General features: G+C 43.9%; 1 protein-coding gene across 2 annotated transcripts in view; it reads left to right on the top strand.

Moving 5' to 3' along the window:
* Positions 1–24,887, top strand: part of MXI1 (MAX interactor 1, dimerization protein) — a 55,751-nt gene that overhangs the window by 18,368 nt on the left and 12,496 nt on the right. For both annotated transcript variants that reach the window (XM_054277394.1, XM_054277395.1), the window contains exon 3: positions 8,628–8,657. In XM_054277394.1, coding sequence (XP_054133369.1) covers positions 8,628–8,657 — 30 coding nt within the window. The remainder of the gene's footprint in view (positions 1–8,627; positions 8,658–24,887) is intronic.

Genomic DNA, 24,887 nt, shown 5'->3' with positions numbered 1-24,887 from the left:
AAAGGACAGATGACATTGGGATTGCTGTTGGGGCTGCTGCTCCAGGGGTCATTGCCCAGGTGCCTGGGCAGCCCTAAAGCAGCATATAGGCATGGTAAGGTAACATGGCACAGCTTCTGATTTGCCTTTGACAGTGAGACTACAAAGTGCAGCAGTTCATGAACTGCTTTACAAGCAGCCTGGCCATCTGGGAGCTGTGGGAGGTAGCCACCTTGCAGCCTTCATGGTTGGTGCTGCTTGTGAGCCAGAACTGTTAGAACAGAAGAAATCGAAGCTCTTCCATTTTTCTCAGCCTTTCTTTTCCATGGAGCTCCCAAATGCTGGATGAGTGTGTCCCTGTTGACAGAATGCAGTCCCAGACATAAGGACATCTGAGGTCTCTTCCTGATTTTCTTACAGCCTGTGGAGTCTTTGTGCCTCAGTTTCCCTAGTACAGCATGCAGCTAACAGTATTGTCAATGTATTTTCTTGATTTAAAGTATGTTTCCCCCTGCCTTCATCTCCAGGCACAGTATTGCAGCAGTATGGTTGTAACATGAGACATAACTAACAAGCCTAAATAGAAGTGAAGGAAGTCTGGCCTGGCCCACAGCCATATAAATGCCATCAGTTTCTTTTCAAACAAAGTGCAGTTCAGTCAGGTGGTGTTTACTCAAAAAGCCTCACTTTCCCCAGTGCATCTGAAGGCAGTTTCTTGAGGGCAGATGATGTGTGTTTGCAGAGAAGCACATGTTCCCCAAACAGACTGCTGCACTGCAGAGGGCACTGCCTGGGCTATTTCTGGAAGTGACCATCTTCCTCAAAAGGGTAATGTTATGTGTGGGAAGAAGCACGTTACAGGGCAGGGCCTGGCATGCTGGGCCTTGGACCATTTCCTGAGTATGCTGCAGAAAGGCTGCACGGTCTGGGCACGTCAGATGACCTACATGGCTCCTGCCATCTGCACATTGTGTGGTTCCCACCATCTGTACATCGGGGTAATGCACACACTTTTCTAATCCTGTTTCTAGAAGCTATAGATGTTTTGGAGCTTGTAACTGTTTTAAAGAAGATGAGACTTAAGCTCCTGAGTTTTCTAGGTAGATTTGAAAATTGCCTCCTGTGTCTTTATTCTTTTTCTGTGAGCCACTGCAATGCAGGTACCAGCAGCTGGGATGCTGGTTCTGATGTGGCCTTGGAAGGGGCCAAGTCCCTGACCATGTAGTGAGACTCACATATCCTGCTGGAAGTCAGCAGGACAGGGACAACATAGAAAAGTGCTTGTATTTTCCTGTCCTCATTCTTTGTCATGCTCTTCCTTGTGCATGGGAGAGCTTAGAAGTGCATGGTGACATTTTTCTTCAGCAGATCATGAAATGCACAGTTTTGTCAATATATTAAAAAAAGGCAAGAAACTGTTTACAAGAAGCTCAAACTCCCGTGCATCATGAATCACAGACAAGAGTCTTGCCTTGGTGAAGGCAAAAATATTCTTCTTCCTGACATGTGAGAATCTACCTGAATTGTCTGAGTTCTAAATTGTTAGGGAAGATGTCTGCTGCATGTCCAAGGAGGATGGACTGGGGTTTCTCTACTGAAATGGCTGAGGTACTTCACCAAGTGAACATACATCAGCCTTTGTGTCTGATCTGTGTGTACCAGCCCCCTTTGACGTGGTTAACTGTGGGCTGGGAAGAGAAGGAAGTGGTTTCTGTAGGACTTGTGACAGGAGTTAGAAGGCAGACAAATGGAGCAATGAATACACTTTGGAGAACTTGCTTCACTCTTGGCTGCTGTCAGCTGCCCAGTCAGCAAGCCCCTTTCAGGCCAGCTTGTTATGGAGAGACCCCAAACTGTCTGTTCCTCACACTGATCTTTTCCAAGAAATGAACCTGGGATCTGGACTGTGGAGGTGCTGGTGGTGCACAGCCAGGGGGGCACCAGCAGGGCTTGTGCTTAGATCATGCAAAGTGGCCTAGAAAACCAAGTCCTTGGGGGTCTTCATGGAAGTGCTCAGAGGGACATGAAGATGCAATTCTGATTTTTCTGTTTCTTAGCTTTCAGTTTGGAAAGTGAGGATGCATGAGGATAAATGTGCTTGTGAGCTGCCCAGCCACTGCTCTCAGTGAGCCTGTCAAAAAGCCTGGAAGGAAAGCTCCAGTTCTGTATTCAGAGCAGGGCTTGGCTTGAGGCCACACGTTGAACAATGAAGAGAAAACAAAATATTGAATAGCTGCTTGTTCAGCAAACCCAGTTCCTCTTGGCTGTACAGGGCCCTGCATGAGGACAGTTTTCCTCTAGCATTTGGGGCTAGGAGGAGCATGTAGGGTCTCAGGTGGTGCAGGAAAAAGCCCACACCAGCACACTTGCTCCCAGCCTGCACAGTGGGGAGGGAAGCCAGCTGGGGACTTCTGTGCTGGCCCCAGACTGCAGCACTGAATGCAAACAACATTCCTGCTGTTATGTTGCCTGGCCTGGAAAACCTTTCCCAGCAGAGTGCCACCTTGTGCTGCTTATTAGGATGTTAGTCTGGTTTGGGGGAGCTCAGCTCTGGAGCTGGGATAAACTCGTGGTGCTCAGCAAGGAGGAGCTGTCTTCCTGCTCTTTTCTCCTGTGTGCTGAAAAAGCAGAACATGCACTGTCAGAACAATGTTGCTTCCTCAGATGAGAGTTATGTCTGATGCAGCTTTTGGTTGAGTTTTATCAGTAAATTAATAGTGCTTTGTTATTGGCTCCCATTTTAGATTGTTCTCTGGCACTTTGTCCAGTGGTGTTTGAGAGTCGGGTTAGCTCATTTGGCAGACAGTGGGCAAGACATCAAGGCTGGTTTAGGTTTGGGTTGTTGTTGGTTGTGGGCTTTTTTCTCAGTTTCCCACTTACACTTCACAGTGGTTATGTGATTTTTTGGGGGTATTTGACCCAAGAGTCAGATGGCATGAGTGTTCATGCCAGCTGTCTCTGGGATGCCTGAGAACAGCTACCTTATCCTGGGGTTCAGGGAACCCAAATTAAGTACCCTGCTCTGCCACAAGTTTCTTGTATGACCTTGGGAAAATTATTTCTAATTTCTGTGTATTGGTGTTGTTCCCCTGCATAAAAAGTATTACGGAAGACTTAATTTAGAAATGTTGCAAACAGAAATAATGGTTATGGGGAGCAGGTACCAAATTGAGAGAGGCTGTATAAATACTGTAGGTGACTTTGAATATATTTACTTCTTGAAGGGAAGCATGCAGTATACTTTTAAAAGTTGTTTTGACTGGGTCTTGCAGGACACTTTCCCAATACTGTGTAGAAACCCAGGGGTTGGTGGCTTTCTATAGCCGTGAACCACGTGGAAGTGCTCCCTTCTGCTCTTTGAGCTGAAAGCAGACTGTGGGGCCATTTCTCCTTTTCCAAAGATGAACAAACATGAACAGATGCCAGTACGGCTGCGTTCCCTTCTCTGTTGGAGACGGAGAATGTGAACTTTGGAAAGGTCTGGCTTGATCCTGGGAAAACAGCTTTGATCAGAGCCTTAGGAGGAATCTGATACTGTGTCCGTCTGAGAGCCACAGAAAAGCTGGCCAGAGTGTGGGGCCAGGGTAATCTGGTGCATCTCCACTGACGTCAGTGAGGAGGTGAAACAGTCTGTTCCATCCCCTCACCTCAGCTCCTCGTGGAGAAGAATTTACCCTGGACCTCAAGGCCAGACAGTGTAGGGGATCATGAGGTAGAAATGGCTTAAGATAATTTTTGTCTCTGGTACTGCTTGTAAGGAAACATTTTGTTAGATTTGCTGATATGCAGGACTGAGGTGATGTTCTTGTTAGACTTGAGGCTGCTACTTGCAGAGGGCATAAGGATGGCAGCAGAAGGACTCCTGCCGTGGCTGTGCCATCTTCTGTTCAGCTGCATTTTGCTCCTCCTCACTGTAGGAGCTCATGCCAGTGCTGAGTACAGTAAGTTACTGTGTTCCCAAGGCTCCCCTGCAGCTCTCTGAGGACCAAACTTCTGGACCTCTCACAGGTGAGGAGGGTTCACAGCTCCCTTAGAAAGGGCCCTTGAGCATCTCTGGGCAGGAAGAGTTAACTCTTGTGCAGCCTTCATTTGTCTTGCCATTGGGCTGGAATCCTCATGTGCTGCTGCTGCTGAAGGTTCTTTGTGGGTTTCCCAGGCTGGCTTCTGCCCTGGCTTCATAGGCTCCTGTGGTGTTGATCCACTTGGAACCCTGGCAAAGCACTGGCAAAACACTTCAACCAGTAAGTTCTGCTTTGTGGACACAGGTGGGTTTAAAATGTAAAAAAGCTGTTTAAAATGTAAAAAACCCTTCTTTTCCATGATTTTGTCATTTTTGAGGAAGAACTTGCATAAAAGAGAGCAGTAATGTAGTTCACTGGTTTCAGAAGGGTTGGTTATTCTTGGCTTGGGGAATGGAAGAAGGCCTTTCCTGCAGGGGAATTTAGTGGCCCAGTGAATGGATGTCAGCTGAGCCAGAAGGTGGGAAGGGTCTGTAAAATGAGGAAGAATGAGATTGTATATAGTGTGATGATGCATAAGCAGGAGACATAGGTGAACCTGAGTGAAGCAAGACAGAAAGCAGTTGGCCTGGTGTGCACATGAATGTTCTTGTTTTGCTAAACATGATTCAGGTACCCTAATTTTCACAAGCTGTGGAATATTTCTTTCATTATTAAACTCTTGATAAAGCTGAGTGGGGTGAGTGAATTTGGAGGAGAAGCATTGGGTCTGTGTAGACATTAAGGATGTACTGGAGAAGCCCCTTACTTGTGGCCAGCAGCACCCTCTGAGACAACAATCTATCTATTGTGGTGCAGATGGAGCTCTTGGAGTCCTGGACTCCTCTGGAGCCAGGAGCTGATGCCAGATTCAGGCAGGAAGATGACCAGGTTCAGGAGAGATGACAGATCGTGGGGTCTAAATGCCATCTGTGTATTGCACAGGACAAGGGCTCTCAAGGACTGTGTTCTCCTCAGTAGAAAATAGTTACCTCACTGAGAACCCAAACCAAAATGCAGATGTTCTGCAAATGCATGTATTTGCCCATTTTTCAATAATAAATGTGTAAACCAGAAAGGTCAGCTGTGTTTAATGTCATGTGGCAGCTTTGTGATTTTAATTACAATAAAAACCCCAATGACAAATGAATTCAATGCTCTTTAGAGCTTGTTCCTTTCTGCTGCAGTTAGTTGTGTTTCCTTACCTGTGCCTGGGCAAAGTTGGGCTGCCTCTGCCATGGTAGAAGAAATTTTATTTAAATAAAGAAAAATGGAGTAAAGTGCAAATTACTTGCAGATTCTCATGTACTGGGGGACTTCAGTGGAGCTTAATGTTTCAATAACACCTTGTTACTGTGTTGGATAGCAAGGTTGCAGGCAATATCACTGTAACTGGCACAAAAAGGTTGTTGCATTTGACCTTAAATTCGAATGACTGACAATTTCTGCTTCCCTCTTCCTTCCTGTTCTGTATGCAGTTTCAGGTATCTGGGGTAAATTGGGATAACTTGACTTTGTCCTCTTTCAACTTTTTGTTGCATAGACAGGGACTGCTCTGCTATTTTTGTTGTCGTTTGCTTGGCCCCTTTATCTTAAGCTTCTGAAACTCATTCTTGATCTTTTTCCAAGCTGTTTTCAAAATGTAGTGAGCAGGATCCTCCTCCTTAATAACATTTCTTCAGTTTTTAGGAGTAGTTATCAGTTTGGATGTTTTAAATTGACTGCTAAAGAATGACTGCTATAGAAACCTGACTTTCAAATGAGGACCCTGCAGACAGTTTGTGCTGGAGCTACTTTTAAATTGCAGCTGCCGTTTTGAGCAGTGCCAGTACATGTGCTTGGTCTTTTGTTTTCCCCTCTGAATGTGTCCATACCCCCCTGCTCTGGTTTCAGCTTTGCAGGTTCTGCCTGCCCTGCCCTCCTGCCAGCAGGGATGTGAATTCCCCTGGTTTGTGTCCTTGTTCCCTGGGTGGCACAGGCAGTGGCTGACTGTCACAGCAGCACGGCAGTGGCACACTGAGCACGCTGGTTACTTGCTGCCCTACAGCCACAGTGTTCCCTGAGTTTTGGCAATAGTTTTCAGCTGTGGTGTTCATCCTGTACCCATCAAAAAGCTGGTGATAGAGCACCAGGATGAGGCCTTGATTTGAGTCTGCTGATAGTCTCTAAGTTCTCAGTTAAGGGATAACACCAGCTCAGTTCAAGAGATCCGGTTACATTTGTTTCTGTACCTATTTAAGACACTTATTTTTCTGACTTGTATCAGTAGAGGCTCCTCCACTTTTTTCCACTTCACTGACAGCACTGTCCTTGTTTAACTCCAAATAAATCTTAGTAACACGTGCAGCCCAAAGATGAGGGGTAAAAACTAATCTTTAGATTAGGAGCTATAGAAAATCAAATGAGTAATGAACAGAAGAGAGAGGATTGTTTCCCTTTTTGTGTTGTCCAAGCAAAAGGAAACTGTCACAGAAAATTTAAATTAGTGAGTGGTGATTGTGGGGAGCAGTGCTGGACTTTTTTCTTCAATTTGGGTGAAATAAAAAATTAAAACTTTTCCAGGTGGTCCCAGTGAGACCAAGCAAAACATAGGCAGGTAAGAGAAGAAGCCTCCCTGTAGGATTGATTCAATACTGCTGAGATCCTTTCGTTTCCATTCAGCTTCAGTGGAAGGTGTTGAGGGGGGGAATTGGTTTTTTTCCTTGCTGCAGCCGTGGTTAAAAGTCACAGCGAATATTTCCTGACTTGGTGAAAAGCCTGTGACCTCTCTCAGTTGTCTTGTTCATCAGAAGGCAGATAGGTAATAAAGAGTCTCCTGTGTGAGAGGAGTAAGGAGAACCTGCTGTTTTAATTTTGTTCGCAGCAGTGGGCCAAACTTTGTTCTTTCAGTGCTGGCCTTGGTAATTGGCTCGATATAATACAGGAATTCAAGCCATTGCATATCTTTGGCCTTATAACTGCTAATGTCATAGCCAAGAAGAGTGCACAGTCTCCTGCAGGAGCATACAGTAAAAAAGAACAATAAGCATGTTTCAAACTATGTATGGGCAGTGGTTCTAAAGGGCCTCAGCTCAGTCCTGATGGGTTCATTTGGGTCCAAGTTGCCCAGACAAAGGATTTTGCTGGTTTAGACTCAGAGAGGTTGGGGTGGGGGGTAGGGGGGGTTGATTTGGGAGACTTTCTGGACTAAATATTATGTTCATGTTTCTGATTCCTGGGAACCAGAATGAAGGCATCCACTGCTTTAGGGAGGGAATTCAGGAGTTTTCTCAAGATGAAGAGTTTGACTATAGTGTGCCTTGCCTTTAGGGTATCCCATGTCCTGCTGAGCAGGGTGGCTTGCACAGGTGTATGCTAACATTTTGTTTTTCCTCTGCTCTCAGCCATGGTCAGCTAAGGCTCATTTACCTTGTTTTTTGCAGACATCCACAGTTTAGTAATCATTTTCAATGCAGTTCTAACACCTGTTAGGCACTCCTCCTTCCTTTTTTTGGAGAAGCATTTAATTATGACAGGGTTTCCCTTGGAGCACATCCTCCATTCAGTTCCCTAATTGTAGAATTCTCTGTGGGATTCTCCAGATGGGGGATAGAGGATAATCTTCTCAGAGCTCCGGAAGAAATGTGATGCCAAATTAAAGAAAATAGATCCTTTTTATTAAGCTCTTGGGTTCTTTTTACTCTTATTTTAAGGTGACCTTCTGTTAAAGAGAAATGTTGGACAAATGGCTATCCTTTTAAATAATCCTCAACAACCTTACCTGGGTTAGATTAGAAATCCTGGATGGATTTAAACTTTTTTTGCCACTCATTCTATCATCACAGAGGCAAGGAGAATGAACTTGCCTGTTTCCCTTTTGTTTCTAGCTGTTTCATTTCCAAGCTGCAAAGCTCCAAATTAAGGAATACTGGCAGTGTGCTTGGCGTGGTGGGCAGGTATAAAGACAAAGCCCCCTCCTTTGTGCAGCGTCACAGTGTCACTTTATGGGTCACTTCACTGCATGCTGGTGTTGTGGCAGTGCTGTTCCCATCCCCAAGGGGTTTCCAGGCATCCTAAATGTGCTGTGCAGTGCCAGAGATGTTTGCAAACAGGGCACTACTGGCTATCCCATTTTGTGCCCAAATGCTGGCCATGTCTGCTTCTGCTGAATTGGCTAAATCTGGCATGTGATGGCTGAAGGGCTCCAGGGGCTGTCCCTGCAGGGCCAGTTCTGCTGGAAGGAAGGTTCCCATGTATTTGATGCACAAATTAATTCTCTATGATCTCCTGCATTAGAAGATGATACTGATATTTTTATAGCGTGAAAGAAGAAATTAAAGCACAAAGAAACAACTTCAGTCCTGTACTGAGTTGGTGGCAGTGCCAGGAGTCTGGAAGTGACAGGCTCTGGTCCCTTGTTCTAATCATTGCCTCTCTTGAAGATTTTGTGTGCATTTAAGTCTCTAGGGAACACTTTCTTTAGCAGCAGGGGTACCAGCATTTGCACTGGAGGGAAGGAACGTCTTGTCAGCAAGGTTATAGATTTTAATGTATGTAGTTGGTTGGCTTTGCAGTATGATGTGCCAGTGGGGATGTGTACAGCTTGCAGCAGCTGAACTTCAGTGCTCAGAGGTCAAAGGTGGCTAATCCATTTTTTTTTTTATTTTCCAGGTCTACGCACAACGAACTAGAAAAGAACCGGTAAGTAGCTAATGAGCTGAATTCCAAAAAATGTAAGCCTGGTGAGTGTAATGTGCTTTGACCTTACTCATGCAGGTGCTGTTTGATCAGCTTAGACAGCTGTGAGTGACCACACTGCATCATGTAGTTTTAAAAGTTGGGGGGAAGACACAAAAAGATCTGAAAAAGAAGCTTTGTTTTTGGTTGGGTTTTTTTCTCTCTCTCTGAAAAGGCGAGAAGTGACCCAGTTTTGTGACTAATCTGTATGCAGAGTAAATACTGTTCTTCTCCTGACACAGTGAAATCTGATTGGGGCACTTTCCATACATGAGGTTGCTACGGGATCAGGTTTCTTGGGCGCTGGGTACTATGTGTTACCATGAACCGAAGGGCAGAGCCCTGTGCTCTGCACCCTCTCCCCCCAGCCTGCACTGGGCTGTCACAGTCTCTGTAGCACAGAAGAAAACACCATTGTCCAGAGGCTTGGAGCTCTGGCTACCTGTGCTCCTGCAGAGACTCTCCTAACCTGTTCTAGGGTTGGGCCTGTTTATCCTTGAATCTGATGTTTTAGCAAGCCCTGCAGTTTTGTTACTTGGCTGGCTCTTCTAAATGACTCAACCCTTTTGTAACAGGAGTTAAAGTAAGATAAATACCGTTGAGACAAGGGGAGCCAGTTCACACACAGATCAGATTATCGCCTTCCATTCAGGATGCTATAGTTAAGGTTGTGTCAGGGTTTCCATTATAGACTTATCTTGGCTCTTCTGTGGGATTTTAGGGGGGCTGAGGGTGGGTGTCTGTGTTTTCTGTGGCCGCTGTAACAAAGGCAGTGCTTTGGCCAGCTGCTCCTATGAAGAAACCCCCAGGGTGGGAAGGAAAGCTGAGTCTAAATAGGTTGATTGCCTCCTCTTCTCTCTTAGCAGCCATCATGTAACAAGGGATGGGAGTTCTGTGAGGATGGCCAAAGACACACAGAGCTTTGAGCCAAGTGTGTATTTTCATTCAGACAAGGTCTTCCCCTTCAAGGGAATTGGAGCTGAGTACCTCATAAATTGTGTTGCCTCAGTTTCCCCCACATCTGCCTCCCCCTAGCAGCAGCAATGCTGGGAAGCAGCTTGGCCTTTGCATGGTGTGGGTGTTTTCTTTCAGCCTGTGCTTCTCCCTCCTGGTATTTTTGAGTATCTACAGAATTGCCGTGGTCTTATCCCTCTGGGTTGATGCAGGGAAGGTTTTTTATTTGGGTTGTGTTGCTCCCTGAGCTTCAGCCTTTCCAGTGCCAAGCTGAGCTGTGTTGAGGAGTGTTGGCTCCTGGGTTTTCCAGTGCTCTCTCTGGTTCTATTTACCAGTGAGGGAAAGAAAATGCAGTCCTTGGGTCTGACCCAGAACTGAAGGTGCTTTTTTCTCCATGACAACAGTAAACCGTCACTAATCTTCAATGTGCTTATTTGCATATCTAATTGTTACTGCAAATGCTGCTTTTACTCAGTGCAGCTTTAGAGCAGAATTGTTTCCATCTTTCCCTGGACCAGCCTGGTCCTATCCCATTGGCCAAGTTTGCATGGATATGTGATCATCTTCTTCTAGCCTGAGGGCAGGCAGCAAAACTTCAAATTCTTAGTAGCCAGTGTTACATACTGACTGTCCAGCTAAGGACTCTCTCAACTGATGGGATTGGGATGTGCTGGGTGCCAGTTGTCTGTGTGAGTTGAGGAAGTTCCTGCCTTGATTCCCTGTCTTTAACTGAGGACAGTTCCATTCTCTGAGGTGGGGATACCAGAAGGATTAACTATTGACTAGCATGTTACTTGTGAGAGGGGTGTTATTACTTGAGCTTCCCCTCATGCCTCCTTTTCCTCAATATTGACAAGGTGTTTGCTTGTTGCAGAATTTGTCCTTCCATTTTCAGTCGGTGTAATATCTCTCTCTTGCTCTCCTTTTGTCTGTTATTCTCCTTAGTCCCCAGCTGCTCCAGGCTGAAGATTCATAACCATCAGCCTTCTCAGCAAGGTCTTTCCTCCAGGGCTTCCCATGCCGGGGCACTGTATTCCAGGTCTGTCTCAGACATGGTTTTACAAGCCTTTGGTTTTCATCCTTCTGGGAAGGGCACACATTTGATCGTGTTGGGTGCTCTGTACAGGCAAACTCCTGTATCTGGGAACTTTGCTCAGGAGTCTGATGTTCCTGGCTTGGGATTCTGTCCCTTGATGCAGATGCTGTGGCTTGATCAGCTACTCCCATCTGCAAACCCAGCTAGATGCTGTGGTGCCCTTGCTGTGTTTGCAGTGTTCATTACCAGTGATTTGGGCAGCGAGTTGCATACTGGAAGCATTTATTTTCAAACTCCACAGCAGTGTTTTCTGAGTGAGGGGGATTGCTTCCTGTGTTCCCCAGCTCCTTTTTTTATTTGCTGTGTTGTTGAGTTTGTCAGTGTCTCCAGACTTAACTGTTGCAGATATAAAAGCCCTGATACTAATGGCTTTGTGGCTGACAGGTGCTCATTTTCCCTATTATTTGAGATTATTCCTTCTGAATCTCACTGTTATCTCTATTATTGACACACACTATAATTTTCAAAATTGTCCACTATTAGGTCTCTGACTCTGTTTTTTTCTCTTCTTGTCTGTGAACAGCAGTCTTCTTATGTTCAGTTAAATTTTGGCTTAACCCATTCAACAATTACACAGAGTTTGTTTTAAGCAGTAGCAAGAGAATATTAGTAAAACAAAATGCTCTTCTCCTTTCTGAATATGAGATTTAACTTGGACTCAGTATTGCAGAGCTGATGATGTTTTAGTGTGTACCACTTTAATGTAGAAAACCTTCTAAAAATGTGTTTTAAAAAAATTAAAAGAATTTTTTAAGGTTTACTGCTAGAAAATCTTTTGCTCCAGAACACTCCACTGGTTCTGCTAAGAAGCTGTTTGATTTGGTACCAAACATTTGCTGTAATATTTAAATGATTCCTCTTCTGGCTTTGATTTGGGTTTTTTAATTTGAAAAGATTGCAGTGACATTTATATAAGGGACTTAGTTTGTTGTAAAAGATTAAAGTTAATTTATACTTATTATCTGTCATTAATCCTCACACTGAAAAATTTTATTTAATGGGTATGTGTTTCAGTTTATCTCTGCTCAGGATGAGTCATAGCTTGCATTTAAACAAGAAACCAGCATTCTTCTCATCTGCTGCAATATGTAACTAAAATTATATTTTTTAGTCCTTTAACATGCCTACCAAAAAACCTGATGTGTAAGCAACACTCTTCATTGTTTTCTGAAAAAAAACAAGATAAAGTGTGTGACTGAAAGATGAAATTTGCAAGTGTAATATTTTCTCAAAAAGGATAACAACTGAAATCCAGGTTAAAGGTAAATGTTGTGTGTTATACAGATGGTGGTGTTAGCTGTTGTCTGTGAACATTTTAGACACATGCCAGTGTTAGGAGGATGTGGTCAGTGTGGTATTCGGGGCAGACACGCAGCTCTGAGGTGACATCCTGCTGCTCTGTGAAGTGGCAGTTCTGGTAGACCAACACAGCAGTGATGTCTGTCAGAAAAGTTACATCTCCTGACAGAGCAAGAAAGAGTTTTGTAATGCTGTTGATCAGATTTAAAAAATAAAAATAAAAAAAAACACCCAGCATTTTTCTGTAGATCATACATTGTTCTATTAAGTTTTGATGATGATTGCTTTGTAATGCAGCAGAAGGAAGGAAAACAAAGCTGAGTAATTGGGTAAAGAATGAGTTATGAGAGCATATTTTTCTTATGGTAACAATAATTCAGTTCAAACAAAAGATAGATCAAGGAGGTAAAGAGGCCTCAGGATCACTGAAAATAGAATTTTCTGAAGATCTTGCATAATTTGTGGTTTTGCAAAAGTACATAATTTAGAAAGAAAAAGGAAAAAGTCTAAAGGAGACCAACTTCTAAACCAAGCTGCTAAAAGTTTGTTTCGTGTAAAAGCACAGAGTGAAGCGGTGTAACATCCTTTCTCTCTCATATCTTTTGACATGATCAGAAGCAAAGAAGACAAACACATAGCAAGGATCAAGTACTGTGGTTTTTAGCCTGACTCTTACCAGAATTCCCCATCTTGTGGCTCCTCACCCATTCTTTCTTTGACGTGAGAGACTGTTTATTGCAGAGTGGTTTTCCAAGGCGGTTTCTCACCCAGAGCTGACTGTTGTGCTCAGTTGCCTATCTGAGGTAGTGGATAAGATAAAAAATACCCCTACTGAAAGTTGAGGAGAGAACAGTGACCTGGGTCAGTTTGCACTGAAACATGGGGGCCTTCTGAGGCTCTGCAGCATTTGCACTGTTTGGTTCTGTTTCTTTAGAATAAGGGCTTTGAGAGTGTCTTAGGAAAAGCTTTTAAGGTAGAGCTTTTAAATAGTGCAGACAAGCTGTCTAGGCTGGGAAAGATAGAAGGAAGGGAAATGAAAGTATGGTGAATCCTTGCTACTCTGAATAGACAAGGATGATTGTGCTTTTGTGGTGTTATATGTACTTGCCAAGGCAATCTGATCAGTGTTTGTCTTGATCCAGCTAATCAATGTGGTGTTGAATTCAGTGCTATTTATCAGGAGAGCTGGAACAAGAAACTAATCCAGTAAATTTCATTTGTTCTCTGGAGTGAGCTTTGTTTTCATGCTAACTTCATGTAGCAAATGTTGACAGTACATATTGTTTTCCTCATTAATAAAACTTGGAACCTGTGATGTTCCTTGCAGCAGTCAAACCGTATCCAACACAGCTGAGCATGCATCTTTCTTTGACACATCCAAAGGTCAGAGCATGCACTGATCCAACTTGCTCCTTGTGGGAACTGTAGCTAAACTCTCCTGTCTCCAAGGCCAGTGTGGAACAAGAGCTGGAGGTAGTTAGCTGTCTTCAGCTCTGTTGTTTGGATGACAGATGCCTCTGTTTTCAGCTGGGACTAACAATTTTCAACAGAGCTGCAGCATGTTTCTCTGTTTTAGGAGATCTGGATAACTTATTACAGTGCTGTTGCTGTTTTTGCTTAACCTGGAGGGAGTGAAGCTGGTGGCTTTTGGAGTAAGGCTGTCAGAGAGCTGTTCTTTCTGGGTTTGTTCAGGCTCAGCCAGCATTATTTAGTGTCAATCTGCCTTTTGCTGTTTCTTTGCACTGCTCTGAGAACTCGCCAGTCACTGGTGTAACACTGGGGAAGGCTGACCAGCACACTTGCTCATGCAAAGTGCCTCCTTGGGCAGAAGCAGCAGTTTGATTCAGTTACAACTGAAAGTCTGCAAAGGCTTTGTTTCACACTGGCTGGGTTGCTGAACATTCTGAACTCTGAGTACAGCTGCTGCAAAGGGACAGTTAGTCTCCATGCCAAGATTTGAAGGAAACAAAATGATCCACATTTCATTTCAAGTCCTTTAGTACTGCTCATATAGGAATTTCTAGTTTCAATATGATTTATTTTTTATTCAAAGTGATGCAGTGAAGAATGTATGCATGCCTGTCATCCTCTCTGCTCCCAGATCTCTGCACCTCCCTTAGGAATCCAATAGCTGGTGAAGAAAGAAGAGGAAAAAATGAATACTACTATTTTGGATAAACTGTCACAAAGAAAAATGTTTTTATTTCAACAATGTTGCACAATAAAATCACTGTTATAAGCCATTTTTCAGAAATAGATATTTATCACAAAGCCCTTCTTAACTAAGACGTGTTTGGGGCACTTTCTGATATGTTTTTCTCCCATGGTGTAGAAAGAACTGTCAGCACAATCTGTTTGGCCTTGTCATAATGGTCTGATGCTGAGAATCCTTTCATCATCCTGCCTTCCAGAAGGGAGACCTGAGAGGAAACTCCCATCTTCTAAAGAAATATTCTCTGCAGTCAGGTCTCTGCACCAAATCAGAGGTCACCAGTCTGATTTGGAGTGCATCATTGCCAGCTGTGGTTCCTGAATCTCTTCCCAAACTTGCATCCTCAGATTTCTACTTGGGTGCATTGCCATTGTTTTGTTTCAGGCTGAACCCTCTCCAGTTCTGTATATTTATGGCTGTCCTCAAAAAATTATAAAGACTGGGCAAATGCCCTCTCTAATCGGTGAGCTTGGACCTCTGGTCTCAAGTAGGAAGTCAAGCATTCAGCTTTCCTGGCTCCATTTTCAGTCATGTCATGGCTCTGTACTTACCATCTCTCTCCTAAAGGCATCTCTGGAGACTTTGCAGGCTTGCTATTTTTTTTCCAGGGTGCTCTTTGAGGTGCTGAGAGCCAGCAGTCCTGATGCAACAACTTTTCTTGTTCAAATGACTAACATTGCTCATGGGCCTGAAAGGATTGCTAGCTAAAAGCCAGTTGGGAATTTCTGCTGTAGGAAAGATGAGGTAATAGGAACATAATTTTGAGACAGATCACCTGTTAACGACAAATTTCAGGACCTTGTACTCTTGGGGCAGAAGTTGGAGTTGTATGTGTTGATCTACATCTGGTACATGTAATAATGTAGCCCATGCAGGCTTGTAATAACCAAAGGAAGTGGGGTAGGAAGTGAAGGAAACATGCTTTTGTTCTCTTTTCTGTATGTGGCCCATTTTTACCCAAGTATGACAGCTTGGATCACCTGTAACCTTATACTGCAAGGGAACATGGGAAGAATGGGATGCCCCACGTGTCTCCTGGTGTGGCCTGTGCCAGGTGAGAAGCAGACACATGCACAGAACTGGTGTCTGATGGAGAAAAGGAGCAGGGACAAGGTTGCATTGACCCAGTCCTTTGATCCACAGCTTCATTGAGCCACATCTCTGGCTGGTTGCTTGCCTTTTCTCTCCTTCACACAAGTTTCCCCTCTTCCACCTTCCTTCAAAACTTCATGCTCACTGCTTGTGTCCCTCTCAATGTCCTTCTGTCCCCTCAGTGTTGGCCAGGGCCAGGAGGTGCTGCTTGACACCTTCTCCCCTAAGGCAAGAGAAGAGGGACACAGAGTGTAGGCACATTTGCTGCTTTGGAGGCAGCAGTATGGTCTAACCCCTAGTTTTGGATGCTGTGATGTTAAATGCAAGTGTGTGACAGGTGTTCACAACTTTGTCTGGGAAAGGAGGGAAGGGCTTCATCTTGCAATTGCTGTGGTTCTTGTCTGGCTGCAAATGGTGCTGATTACCCTGAGTAGTTTGCATAACTGTGGGCAAACAGACCTCACAGGTTTCCTCCCAAACAGTGCATGAGAAAACCATAAAACAATTAAATAAGCAATGTGGAACCAAGGGTCAGGAATTCTACTCACATGGAACAAGTGGATAACATGGACAGGGCTATGTGAGGGGCATGGCAGAACATAGCAGTAGATGGTGTAACCTACCAGTGTCCCCTTCTGTCCTTGGGAGTTTGAATTTGTATGGAAGTACACATCATCTCTGCCTAGTGCTCTTTGTGGTTGTTCCTTACAGTGCCTGTGCAAAATTGGAGTATCCTGTTTTTCAGAGGTGAAGCAGACTGTGTATTAGATGTAGGCTGAATCTCAGATAAAGACTTTGGATTTGTCTGAGTCTGAAGGAATGCAGAGGAATCCCTGCATGAGTCAGATTTTCAGCCCAATGTTCCATTAAGAAGGCCTAGGGGCTGTCTTTTGAAGCTATACTTTATGGGTACACTGCTGCCTGAGCATCACTTCCCATTAGCCATGTAATAAGATTTTCTGTCCCTCTTGCCTGTTAATTATTTACCTTTGAGAGTACATTCATAAAGCAACATGACTTATTTAGGGGAAAAATGAAAAGCTCTTGCAAAGCATGGATGCCTTTTCTCTCTTTTTTTTTTTTTTTTTCCTGGGAATTCAGTGCTTATAAGGCTCAGGATGAAGAACAGATTGCTGTGAATGGTAGATTTTGCAAATGAGCATGTTCAGCTCACAAAAGGTGAGGCAGGAAAGGGGATGTAGCAGTTACAGAATGATCTTGTAACTGTCTGTACAAGGGTTTCTGCACAGGAGGGGCTGAGGGAAAGGAGGATTGGTACAGAAAAGCTTATTCATGAAGCCACCAGTGGAAACAGGACATGAGTTTGAAATGCAGCATTACTTTTATAGAAGCAGACTCTGTGCATGGTATCAATGGGTTCACACATGGCCCAGACTGATAGCAGCTCCTATGGTAAGGGTGTGGTTTTTATCATGGTAGGTAGTAAACAGCTGCACAAATTTAGTCATGCTTGCAAAGTCAAGTGCAGGCTGCTCTCTCTGAGTTGTCTGGTTGCTGAGCCAGGGTGGAATATCTAAAAGCATCTGAATCATTTAGAAGCACAGCTCTTAATGGCTCTCTGGTGAATGCTGCTCCTTCACTTGGGCAGTTGTTGCTCCTCTCTGGTTGTCTCCACAGCGCTGTAGTTGTGCTGAGTCATTTGGGGAGCAGTGCCAAGGGTTCCTTACTGTCCAGGACAGTGAATAATGCAGAAACAAAAGGAGAACATTGATAGACACTGCTCTTCTCGTGTTTGTAATAAAAAGGGCAAGGACCCTTCCACATGGGTGAGGGCTGGCAAAGCCATACAACCAGCAGGAGGGGTATGTGGAAAGGTAGTTGATGCCAGACTTGATTTTGCTGCTTATTTGCATACGGGAAGATCTCCCTGTGAGCATCCCAGGAAAGAAAAGGAACAGAACAGGAAGGTTCAGCCCTGAGGAGCCCACTGTGACTGTCACTAGCCTTGAAGAAGAGCCTGGTCAGCCAAGAGTGTTCCAGGACCTGACAACAGGAAGCCACCAGCCTTTCCATGTGCTGCTGCAGTGTAGGTAATCTCCTCTTTCTCTCAGAGCTGGATTGTGTAGGAGGGATTGCTTTGGCTCTCCCAGGAAGTTCTGGGCAGTGTGTCCTCCACATTTTCCTCTCAGGAGAGAGTACAGTGCTACATAAAGACACAACCTGCTGAAGAGTTGGGTAATTAATTCCAATTCCACATGGTCAAGGCACAGCCCTTAGATGGGAATTGTTGTGCTCCTTCTGGAAACTCAATGAAATTGTTCAAATGAATCATTCTAAATAGAGGAGCAATGCAGCAGGCTGATTGTAGAAATCAGAGGCTAAAACAGAGGTTGCTTTGCATCTCCCATGTCTTTTATTTCCACCTATTTGGCCTTGTTCCCTGGGGTGGGTTGAGTTGTGGGTTGCCCAGTCAGGTTTTGCCCAGCTGTGTGGGAATCTTCCATGGAGCTTGGAGAATGCCATTCATGAGCTACACCCCGGTGATGCCAGGAGTTGGAGCGTGGGGCGAGTGCGCGCCTGTGCCAGATGCACGGTTACGTGCGAGCACTCACAAAGAGCTTGCAGTTAAAGCTACGTGCCCTTCTCTTTCTAACAGGGGAAGGCAGCCCCAGCTGTGTATACAGCTTGGTGTTTCCCTTTGATCTGTGTTTGTTTCTCATAGAGTGGATCCTGGCGCTCCTCAGAGCTCTCTGCCCTTTTCCAAGTTTGCAGCTGTGTAACTGCAGAGCTTGCTGGGGTGCAGGCAGTTTGGGTGGGGGGTTCCTCTTCCCTGCAATCCCTCCTGTTGTTTGCTTTGCTCCTGGTCTTTCCTTGCCAACCTGCACTGCAGGGAGCTGTCTCATTCTGCTAATGGAAACAGTGCTTTGCTGAGGCCTCAAGATCCTCCCTTTTGCTTTGCCTGCTTGCTCCTACATGCGTGGCATTAATGCCCTTTGCCAGCTGCAACTGCTACTCTGGAGCAGATCTTCTGCTCTCAAAGAGGTTTCTGGAGAGTCAGCATGCTGCCCCTGCAGCTGGCTCAGGCTCTGTATCTAAAGGAGAGTAAGAAATTGTGTTCTTCAGATTTCTGTGGTTTCTGAAGTTTTCTTGAAGCTGTGAGGGATGGAGCTGAGAGGGGCCTACAGCTCTCATTTGGTGCCCTCATCCCAAGGCAGGATAAGCTCCATCTAAAGCTTTTCTGGCAGGTGCCAGTCTAGCATGGCCTTTAAAGCATTTGACAGCAGGATTGCACAGGGAAACAGTGCAGCCTATTGCCCTCATTAACTGTGGTTACTGCTAGAAAGTTTTGTCTAATGTCTGACTAAGAAGAAAATTATTTCAGCATTGTTCAAGGGAAGAAAAAAATCTGTCCAAAGCTGAGTGCCTCTGTGAATGTGAAGAGTCTCAAATGCTGAATATAGCAGTTCAACTTTCCTAGCAAGAATCACTCTGTTAGACCCTCAAAGTATGTTGAGGAGTTCTGGCTGAGATAGGCAATGTGTGGAAAAAATAAAACAGATCTTTTCTTTTTCCAATGTATGCATTTCCCACTTCACCTAACCCAAAGAGCAATGTTGATGCCAAAAAAAGTGGGAAACTGGATGGGAACACTTCATCTCCCGTGGATATTCTATGTAATATGACCCTCTTAGGAAATGTGCAGAGCCTGTTCTCTGTGGTGTGACCTCTTTTAAACTTTTCTTGGCTTGGAAGAGCAGCTTACAGGCTTGGTATTCACTGGAAAAAGCACATATAGGGATACATTTCAGTGAAGGGATTGCAAAAGGAGAGGAGAAGCAAAATCTTATGTCTAGTGTCATTATACTTCAGGGAAATATGTGAAGGCTCTCTGGAGTCATGAGTGTCTCTTGGAGTTTCTCTGAGTTGTGTGTTGTGGTGATCTCTGCACAGAGCACACGTGGTGGGGAAAGAGCAGAATGGGAAGGGGTTTGTACTGTGTGTTGGGCACACTGGAAGTGTTCAGCAGCTGTCAGAGTGGAAAGCTGTGCTACACAAGCAGGGACTCCTGTAAGCCCTTCAGGCTGGCTCCCAGGTCTGTGCAGACAGCACTGGCTTGTGCTTTCCCTCAGCCGTCCAGGAAAGGCAAATTGCATGAGATTCTTAAAGAATTTTTTATTTTTTCATTTCAACTGAGCTTTTTTTTTAAATTGTTCTGTTATTTAACGTGAAAAATATTGTTAATCTTGCCAACTCTTGTAATCTTCCCTACAATTCTGGTGGTGCTTGGGGCAACCCAGCACCCAGAGTTAAGTGTTTCCTATCCCCCACACAAAACCAATGAGCCAATGTAACCTTTGTATTTAAAAAACAGAAAGAAGAGGAAACACCCTATGTAGGTGTTTGTTTTTTAGAATAGTATGATGTCTGAGCTACTGTGATGTATATTTTTTTAATGGGGCCTAAACCATAATGGGATTAACAGTAGGACATCAGAACTAAAGGGTTTTAAGAAGTAAAAAACTTTATGACAGCCTTCATCTTGTCTTCCTGATTATGACTAAACTCCTTTGAAATTCCATGTTGAGAATTTCTTGGGACAGAGATAACAGAAGACCTCAGACAGATTTTTGTTGCATGTATGGAGTAGTGAGGAATTACTGATCCATTTTGGGAAGTGTGGCCATGTTGTACTCTGAGCCTCATTAACTACCAGAGGAAGTTGGATGAATTGGCTTCCAGAGAATCCCAGACTCTTGGCTCTTCCCACACCTTTGTCATTGCTGAGCCACATGAAAACCAGGAGTAGCTGTAGCTGTGCAGCACTGTATGAAGGAATCAGGATTAGCTCCATTTTGTGGATGAGTGGGGTGTGCTTCAGTTCCTGCAGGATTTCCCTGGGGTCGTGCAAGCTGTCTGTGGCCAGGTCTGATTGTCACTCCAAGGTCCTGCTGCAGCATCGCCCTTTCCTGCTGTGGAAATGTCATCTCCGGTTTGCTGCTTTGCCCTTCCTGAAAGTGCCTGCAAGCTCTGCCAGCTCCTGCCTAGCACAGCACTGGGAAAGTCAAAAAGTTCCTCCTTCTGGTTTGTAGTTTGGCTCTCATGCTGAGGAAACCCACCACAGGCTCTCTCCAGGTGAATTGTGTTTGGAGAAAATGACCTTTTTTGTTGTTTTGTAGCTATGATTTTAACAGCAGTGTTTTTTGAAACCAACAGGGAGTCATCCCAGGATGGGATGCAACATAGAAAATAAAATATCTGATTGGTGAAACAGTAGTATTGCCTAAGTTCATGAGGCCCTGAGGGTGACATAAGCACTACAAAAGAGCAAGGAAGGAGGGGGTGACTGTGATTATAAAGTGGTGCTGCTGCAGGTATTTCTGTAAGGTCATGTGGTTATTTTCTTAATACTGCTCTGATAGCAGAGCAAATGGAAGCCAGTTTCCACTAAACCAGAGGAGTAGGTGTTCCAGCTCCTCTCTCTTTTTCTTGTCTTTTTAAATAATTTTTCTTTCCAAAACAAGCCACAAACCTTTCAGCGTCTGCTTTATTCCAAGTGGGGTCCTAACCCTTTTCCTGCTGGGAAAATACAGGGTCAGCTAGCATAAGGCAGCTAATCCTCCTACAAATGTTAGTTTACTCAACTACAGCTGTTCTTGGTTTGGAGAATCAAATTTATATCCATTTGTGGCATTGAAGACCCAGACAGGGGTCATAATAGTCTTCTTTAGCTGATCAAAAGTTCACTAGGTAGAGCATCCTGTGCTTAATATAATGATTTTTGAGCCCTATTGAAAGCACTAGAAGTTTTGTAGTTGAGCTGAAACAAATGGAGCAATTTGCATGTCTTACAGATATATTTTTTCTTGCTTCCAGCCCAGAGAAAGTTGTTTCCAAGCAGCCAGCTCCATGCTTTTTCCTTGTTTGACGTTTGAGCCATCTTGCATCTCTTGGCCTTCACACACTCCTACAGGAGAGAAAGAAAATATAAGGAAGGTGCCCAGTTAAAGGGAAAGAGCAAGGCAGGGAGTTTGTGTTGTTCTTTCCCCCTGAGGTTCATATTGTTTTAATTTTCTAGACAATAAACTTGGCCTCTCTTTGGAAGAACTGTGTTGAGAGAGTTTGTATGAGCACATCACACCAGCTACACAGAGGCAAGGTGTGTTTTCACACTCTGTGGTGCCTGCTTTCAAAAACTCTTTTTTATTCCTGGTACCTCTGTATGTGTGAGTTCAGGACATGGCTCACCTGCTGCCAGTGTGCTGGGAGCTATGCTCTGTTCAGACTCCCCTCCTGAGTAACAAGCATAGGTGACATGAGTTAAAACCATTTGTCACTTAATGTTAGCCAGCTCCTAGCCTCTTGAAATACACTATTGCTGGTTTTTCTGTGCAAAAATCCTTATATCCAGTAGGAAAAGTACTGTTAGGATGTGTTAAGTTCTCCTTCCTACTGCTTTTTTTCCAAACATACATCAAAGAATGACCTTGGCTGGTAATTCATTTTCCCTGGGAAGTTTGAGGTTAAATTTAAAATAATTTTACAAGGTGAAATTGCATGCACTGCTTCCCTTGTTCCAGATGTATGCCCTCTATACCTGAAAGGTACAGTAGATATTTGATGACTCCTTAAATATTTCTGACAGTGTAAAGAGATATTAGATGAAGAGCACATGCTTTCCTTCTGCCATAAAGGATTTTGTGTAAACAAGTATGTCAAATGGTCACGTTCTTAGAATATACTTTCATTAGTTTTCTTCCATGAGGTCAGCTTCAGAAAATAGATGCATGTGATGGAAAAATTCTTAGTGGCTATAACTTACCTGTGTAATTTTAAAAATTATGTTAATGACAAAAAGAACTTCTAATACCAGATAAGAATTTGTTCTTGATATTGACAAATTGCCTATTCATGATTTTAAAAACAGGAAATATGTTTTCCCAAATAACAAGTTAATAGAATCCTTTACTCTTTCAGTGATGTACAAATGTCTTTCTTATGAAGCAGATCAGTCCCTGGCTACTCTCCAGCTGCCTGCAGGGAAGCTCTCTGCTGCCTTGGGTTCTGCCAGGCTCAAGTGCAGGCATGGCTCTTCAAGGGTCCCTGCAGATCCTTTCTAATTCATCTATTTTCTGGTGTGCACCATCTTTGATTTCTTCTGGAGAGGCTGGAAGGACCTGGTGGCAGTAGATCTGAGCTGGAGAACTTTCCCATTGCCTGGCAGTTTCAGAGGCCATTAAGGATTATGGAGTGAAAGCATCTCTGCTTCTCAGTGTTTGACTGCAGAAGCCTTGCAGGAGCCCAAAACACCTCTTCATTTCAAAGGCATTGTGCTTAGCCAGGAAACCTCTGAACAGAATAATCAAGAATAGCTGGAGAGTTTGGGAAATCTTGGCTATCTTTGCTGGTGACCTAATTCTAGCAGTAAAGCTGAAAATCCATAGATTGCAGCAAAGCAGGTTAGTGCCTCCTCTGCAAGGAGGCAGGTTCCTGATGAATGGCACAGCTGCTTTGCAGGCATGTTGGCAGTTTGCAGGAGGACTCTGCACTGACTTGGCTTTGAGCACACTGTGTATCCCTAGAAGGATAATTACAATGGCATTAGTGAGAACCAGGGCACAGGACACCGCTGGCTATTTAAAGAGCAGGCCTATTTTTAACCACCTTTTAACAAAGATGGAGTTTTTATTAGACTGGGCTTTATAATTAACCAGCCTGGGTTGTCTGTTGATGTTTACAGCTTTCTTTGCATGTTCCCTGATAGTCAAATGCAGAATTGTAACCATATCTTATGGCCAGGGTAGGAAATTGCAATACCTGCATGTTTAGCAGCACATTGAAAAGTTGGTGGCAAATGATCTTAACCTACATGTGCCCATACAGGCAGCACCTGGGCTATGTTTTCATGTCAGAAGGAGAACATGATGTAAAGCATTTGTGGCCTGTGGTGGCTGTTGGGTTTAGAACGTTGTGAGCACAGCTCAGCCTAAAAGGGGTTTAGCTGGTAACATTGTCTTCTGTGCTACACTAAAATATAATATTTTATATATATATTTTATATATATATATATATATATATATATATATAATTTAAATAAATATTATATATTTTATTTTATTTATACTAAAATATAATATAATATATAAATTTAGGGGAAAATCTGCTCCAGAGCATCTGTTGCTATTTGACATCTCTTAAAAAGTGTCCAAATTTCTTGCAAGGAATGACAAAGAGGAGCTGGGAGTTGGGAAGAGAAAGTGATGGATGGGCGTTGAGGTCAGTGTGAGATCTGTATGAAAATGAAGGGGTGAGAGAAAATGCCAGGCATTGATTGATTCCATTCCTTTGCTGGGCAGATGGCCACCTATGCTGCTCTCATCACCTTCTCATTGTGAAGCCCAGGTTATTGCATTTGGTCTTTTTCTACGGAGTTGAAGCAGCCCTGTCTCATCAGTGCCTCTGAAGATCAAAGGGGTTATGAAAGGATGAGCAGTTGTGTTCCCAAGCGACTGTGAGTTCATTCTGGAGGAGGAACCTTCCAAAATGGCATAATTTTTATTACTGTGAGCATCAGTATTCAAAAGTTTTTGACACTGCCTTTTCTAGTTTGGAAGTCATGAGATTACAGGTAGTCTCTCTTTTTTAGAAATTGTTTTATTCATTTAAATGAAGTTCTGTCTTCTAGCCCTATAGTTCAAAGCAGGAAGCCTCAGGATGTGCAACAAATAGGACCCAAAGGCCCAGAAGTTATGCTGAGAATAAAATTAGTCCTGGATATATCACTTCAGCTTCAGAATCATAGTGTTGCTTTAGTATAATTTTTTGGGATCTGCTTGATTTAGGAATTTGCCTTCAAAATCATAACATAATTAGGAAAGCCCTCTCAACAATATTCAGTTTTGTACCCAGAAGGATCTCAGGAAATGCAGAGATTTTGACAGCTGTGTGATGCAGAGGAAGGTGGAGGAGCATGTCTTTCTCCAGACTGCAGTAGTAGGCTAGAAAGATCCATGTTGGAATGGACCAGTGGTGGCAAGACATCACTTGGCACAAGGTTTGTTGGTCTTGCAGCTTCTGTTTGCCAAGAACCTGAAACTCTTCCAAAGCTGACATCAGTGATGAGTCTTCCCATCTTGAAGTAATTTCTGTGTAAGGTGGCCACACACTCCCACTGCAGTGCAAGGCCACCCAGGGCTCAGGGACAGTCAGGGTTTGTAGCATGGACACTTTCAAAGTGTACAGTGGAGAGTGTGGGCGGTACATTTTCAGGTAAAACCTTGCTTTGTGCTTACCGTAAGGCTTGTAGCTTCTGTTGCAGATGGGGAGGAGGGTTTCTGTGCCCCAAAATCAGCCATTTCTTCCTGAGTATTTCAGTTGCTTGGTAAGATGCTCCCTTTCCCAGGGTACCTGGTTTTGGTTTTGTCTCTGAGGTGGCCTTTGGACAGAGCTCTGCAGTTGTGGAGTACATCAGTACATTGCTGTTTGTATTTTGTTTCCACTTATGGCCTTGAACCACAACTCTGCTTTCTTATGCACTGTGCCACCCCTTATTTGCCTGGTGCATGGCTTGTGACCAGGCAG

Source organism: Melozone crissalis, unplaced genomic scaffold, assembly GCF_028551555.1.
Source record: "Melozone crissalis strain CALT ecotype California unplaced genomic scaffold, PUWL_Pcris_2 ptg000019l_1, whole genome shotgun sequence".
NCBI classification, from domain to species: Eukaryota; Metazoa; Chordata; class Aves; order Passeriformes; family Passerellidae; genus Melozone; species Melozone crissalis.
This window is presented reverse-complemented; position numbering and strand designations above follow the sequence as displayed.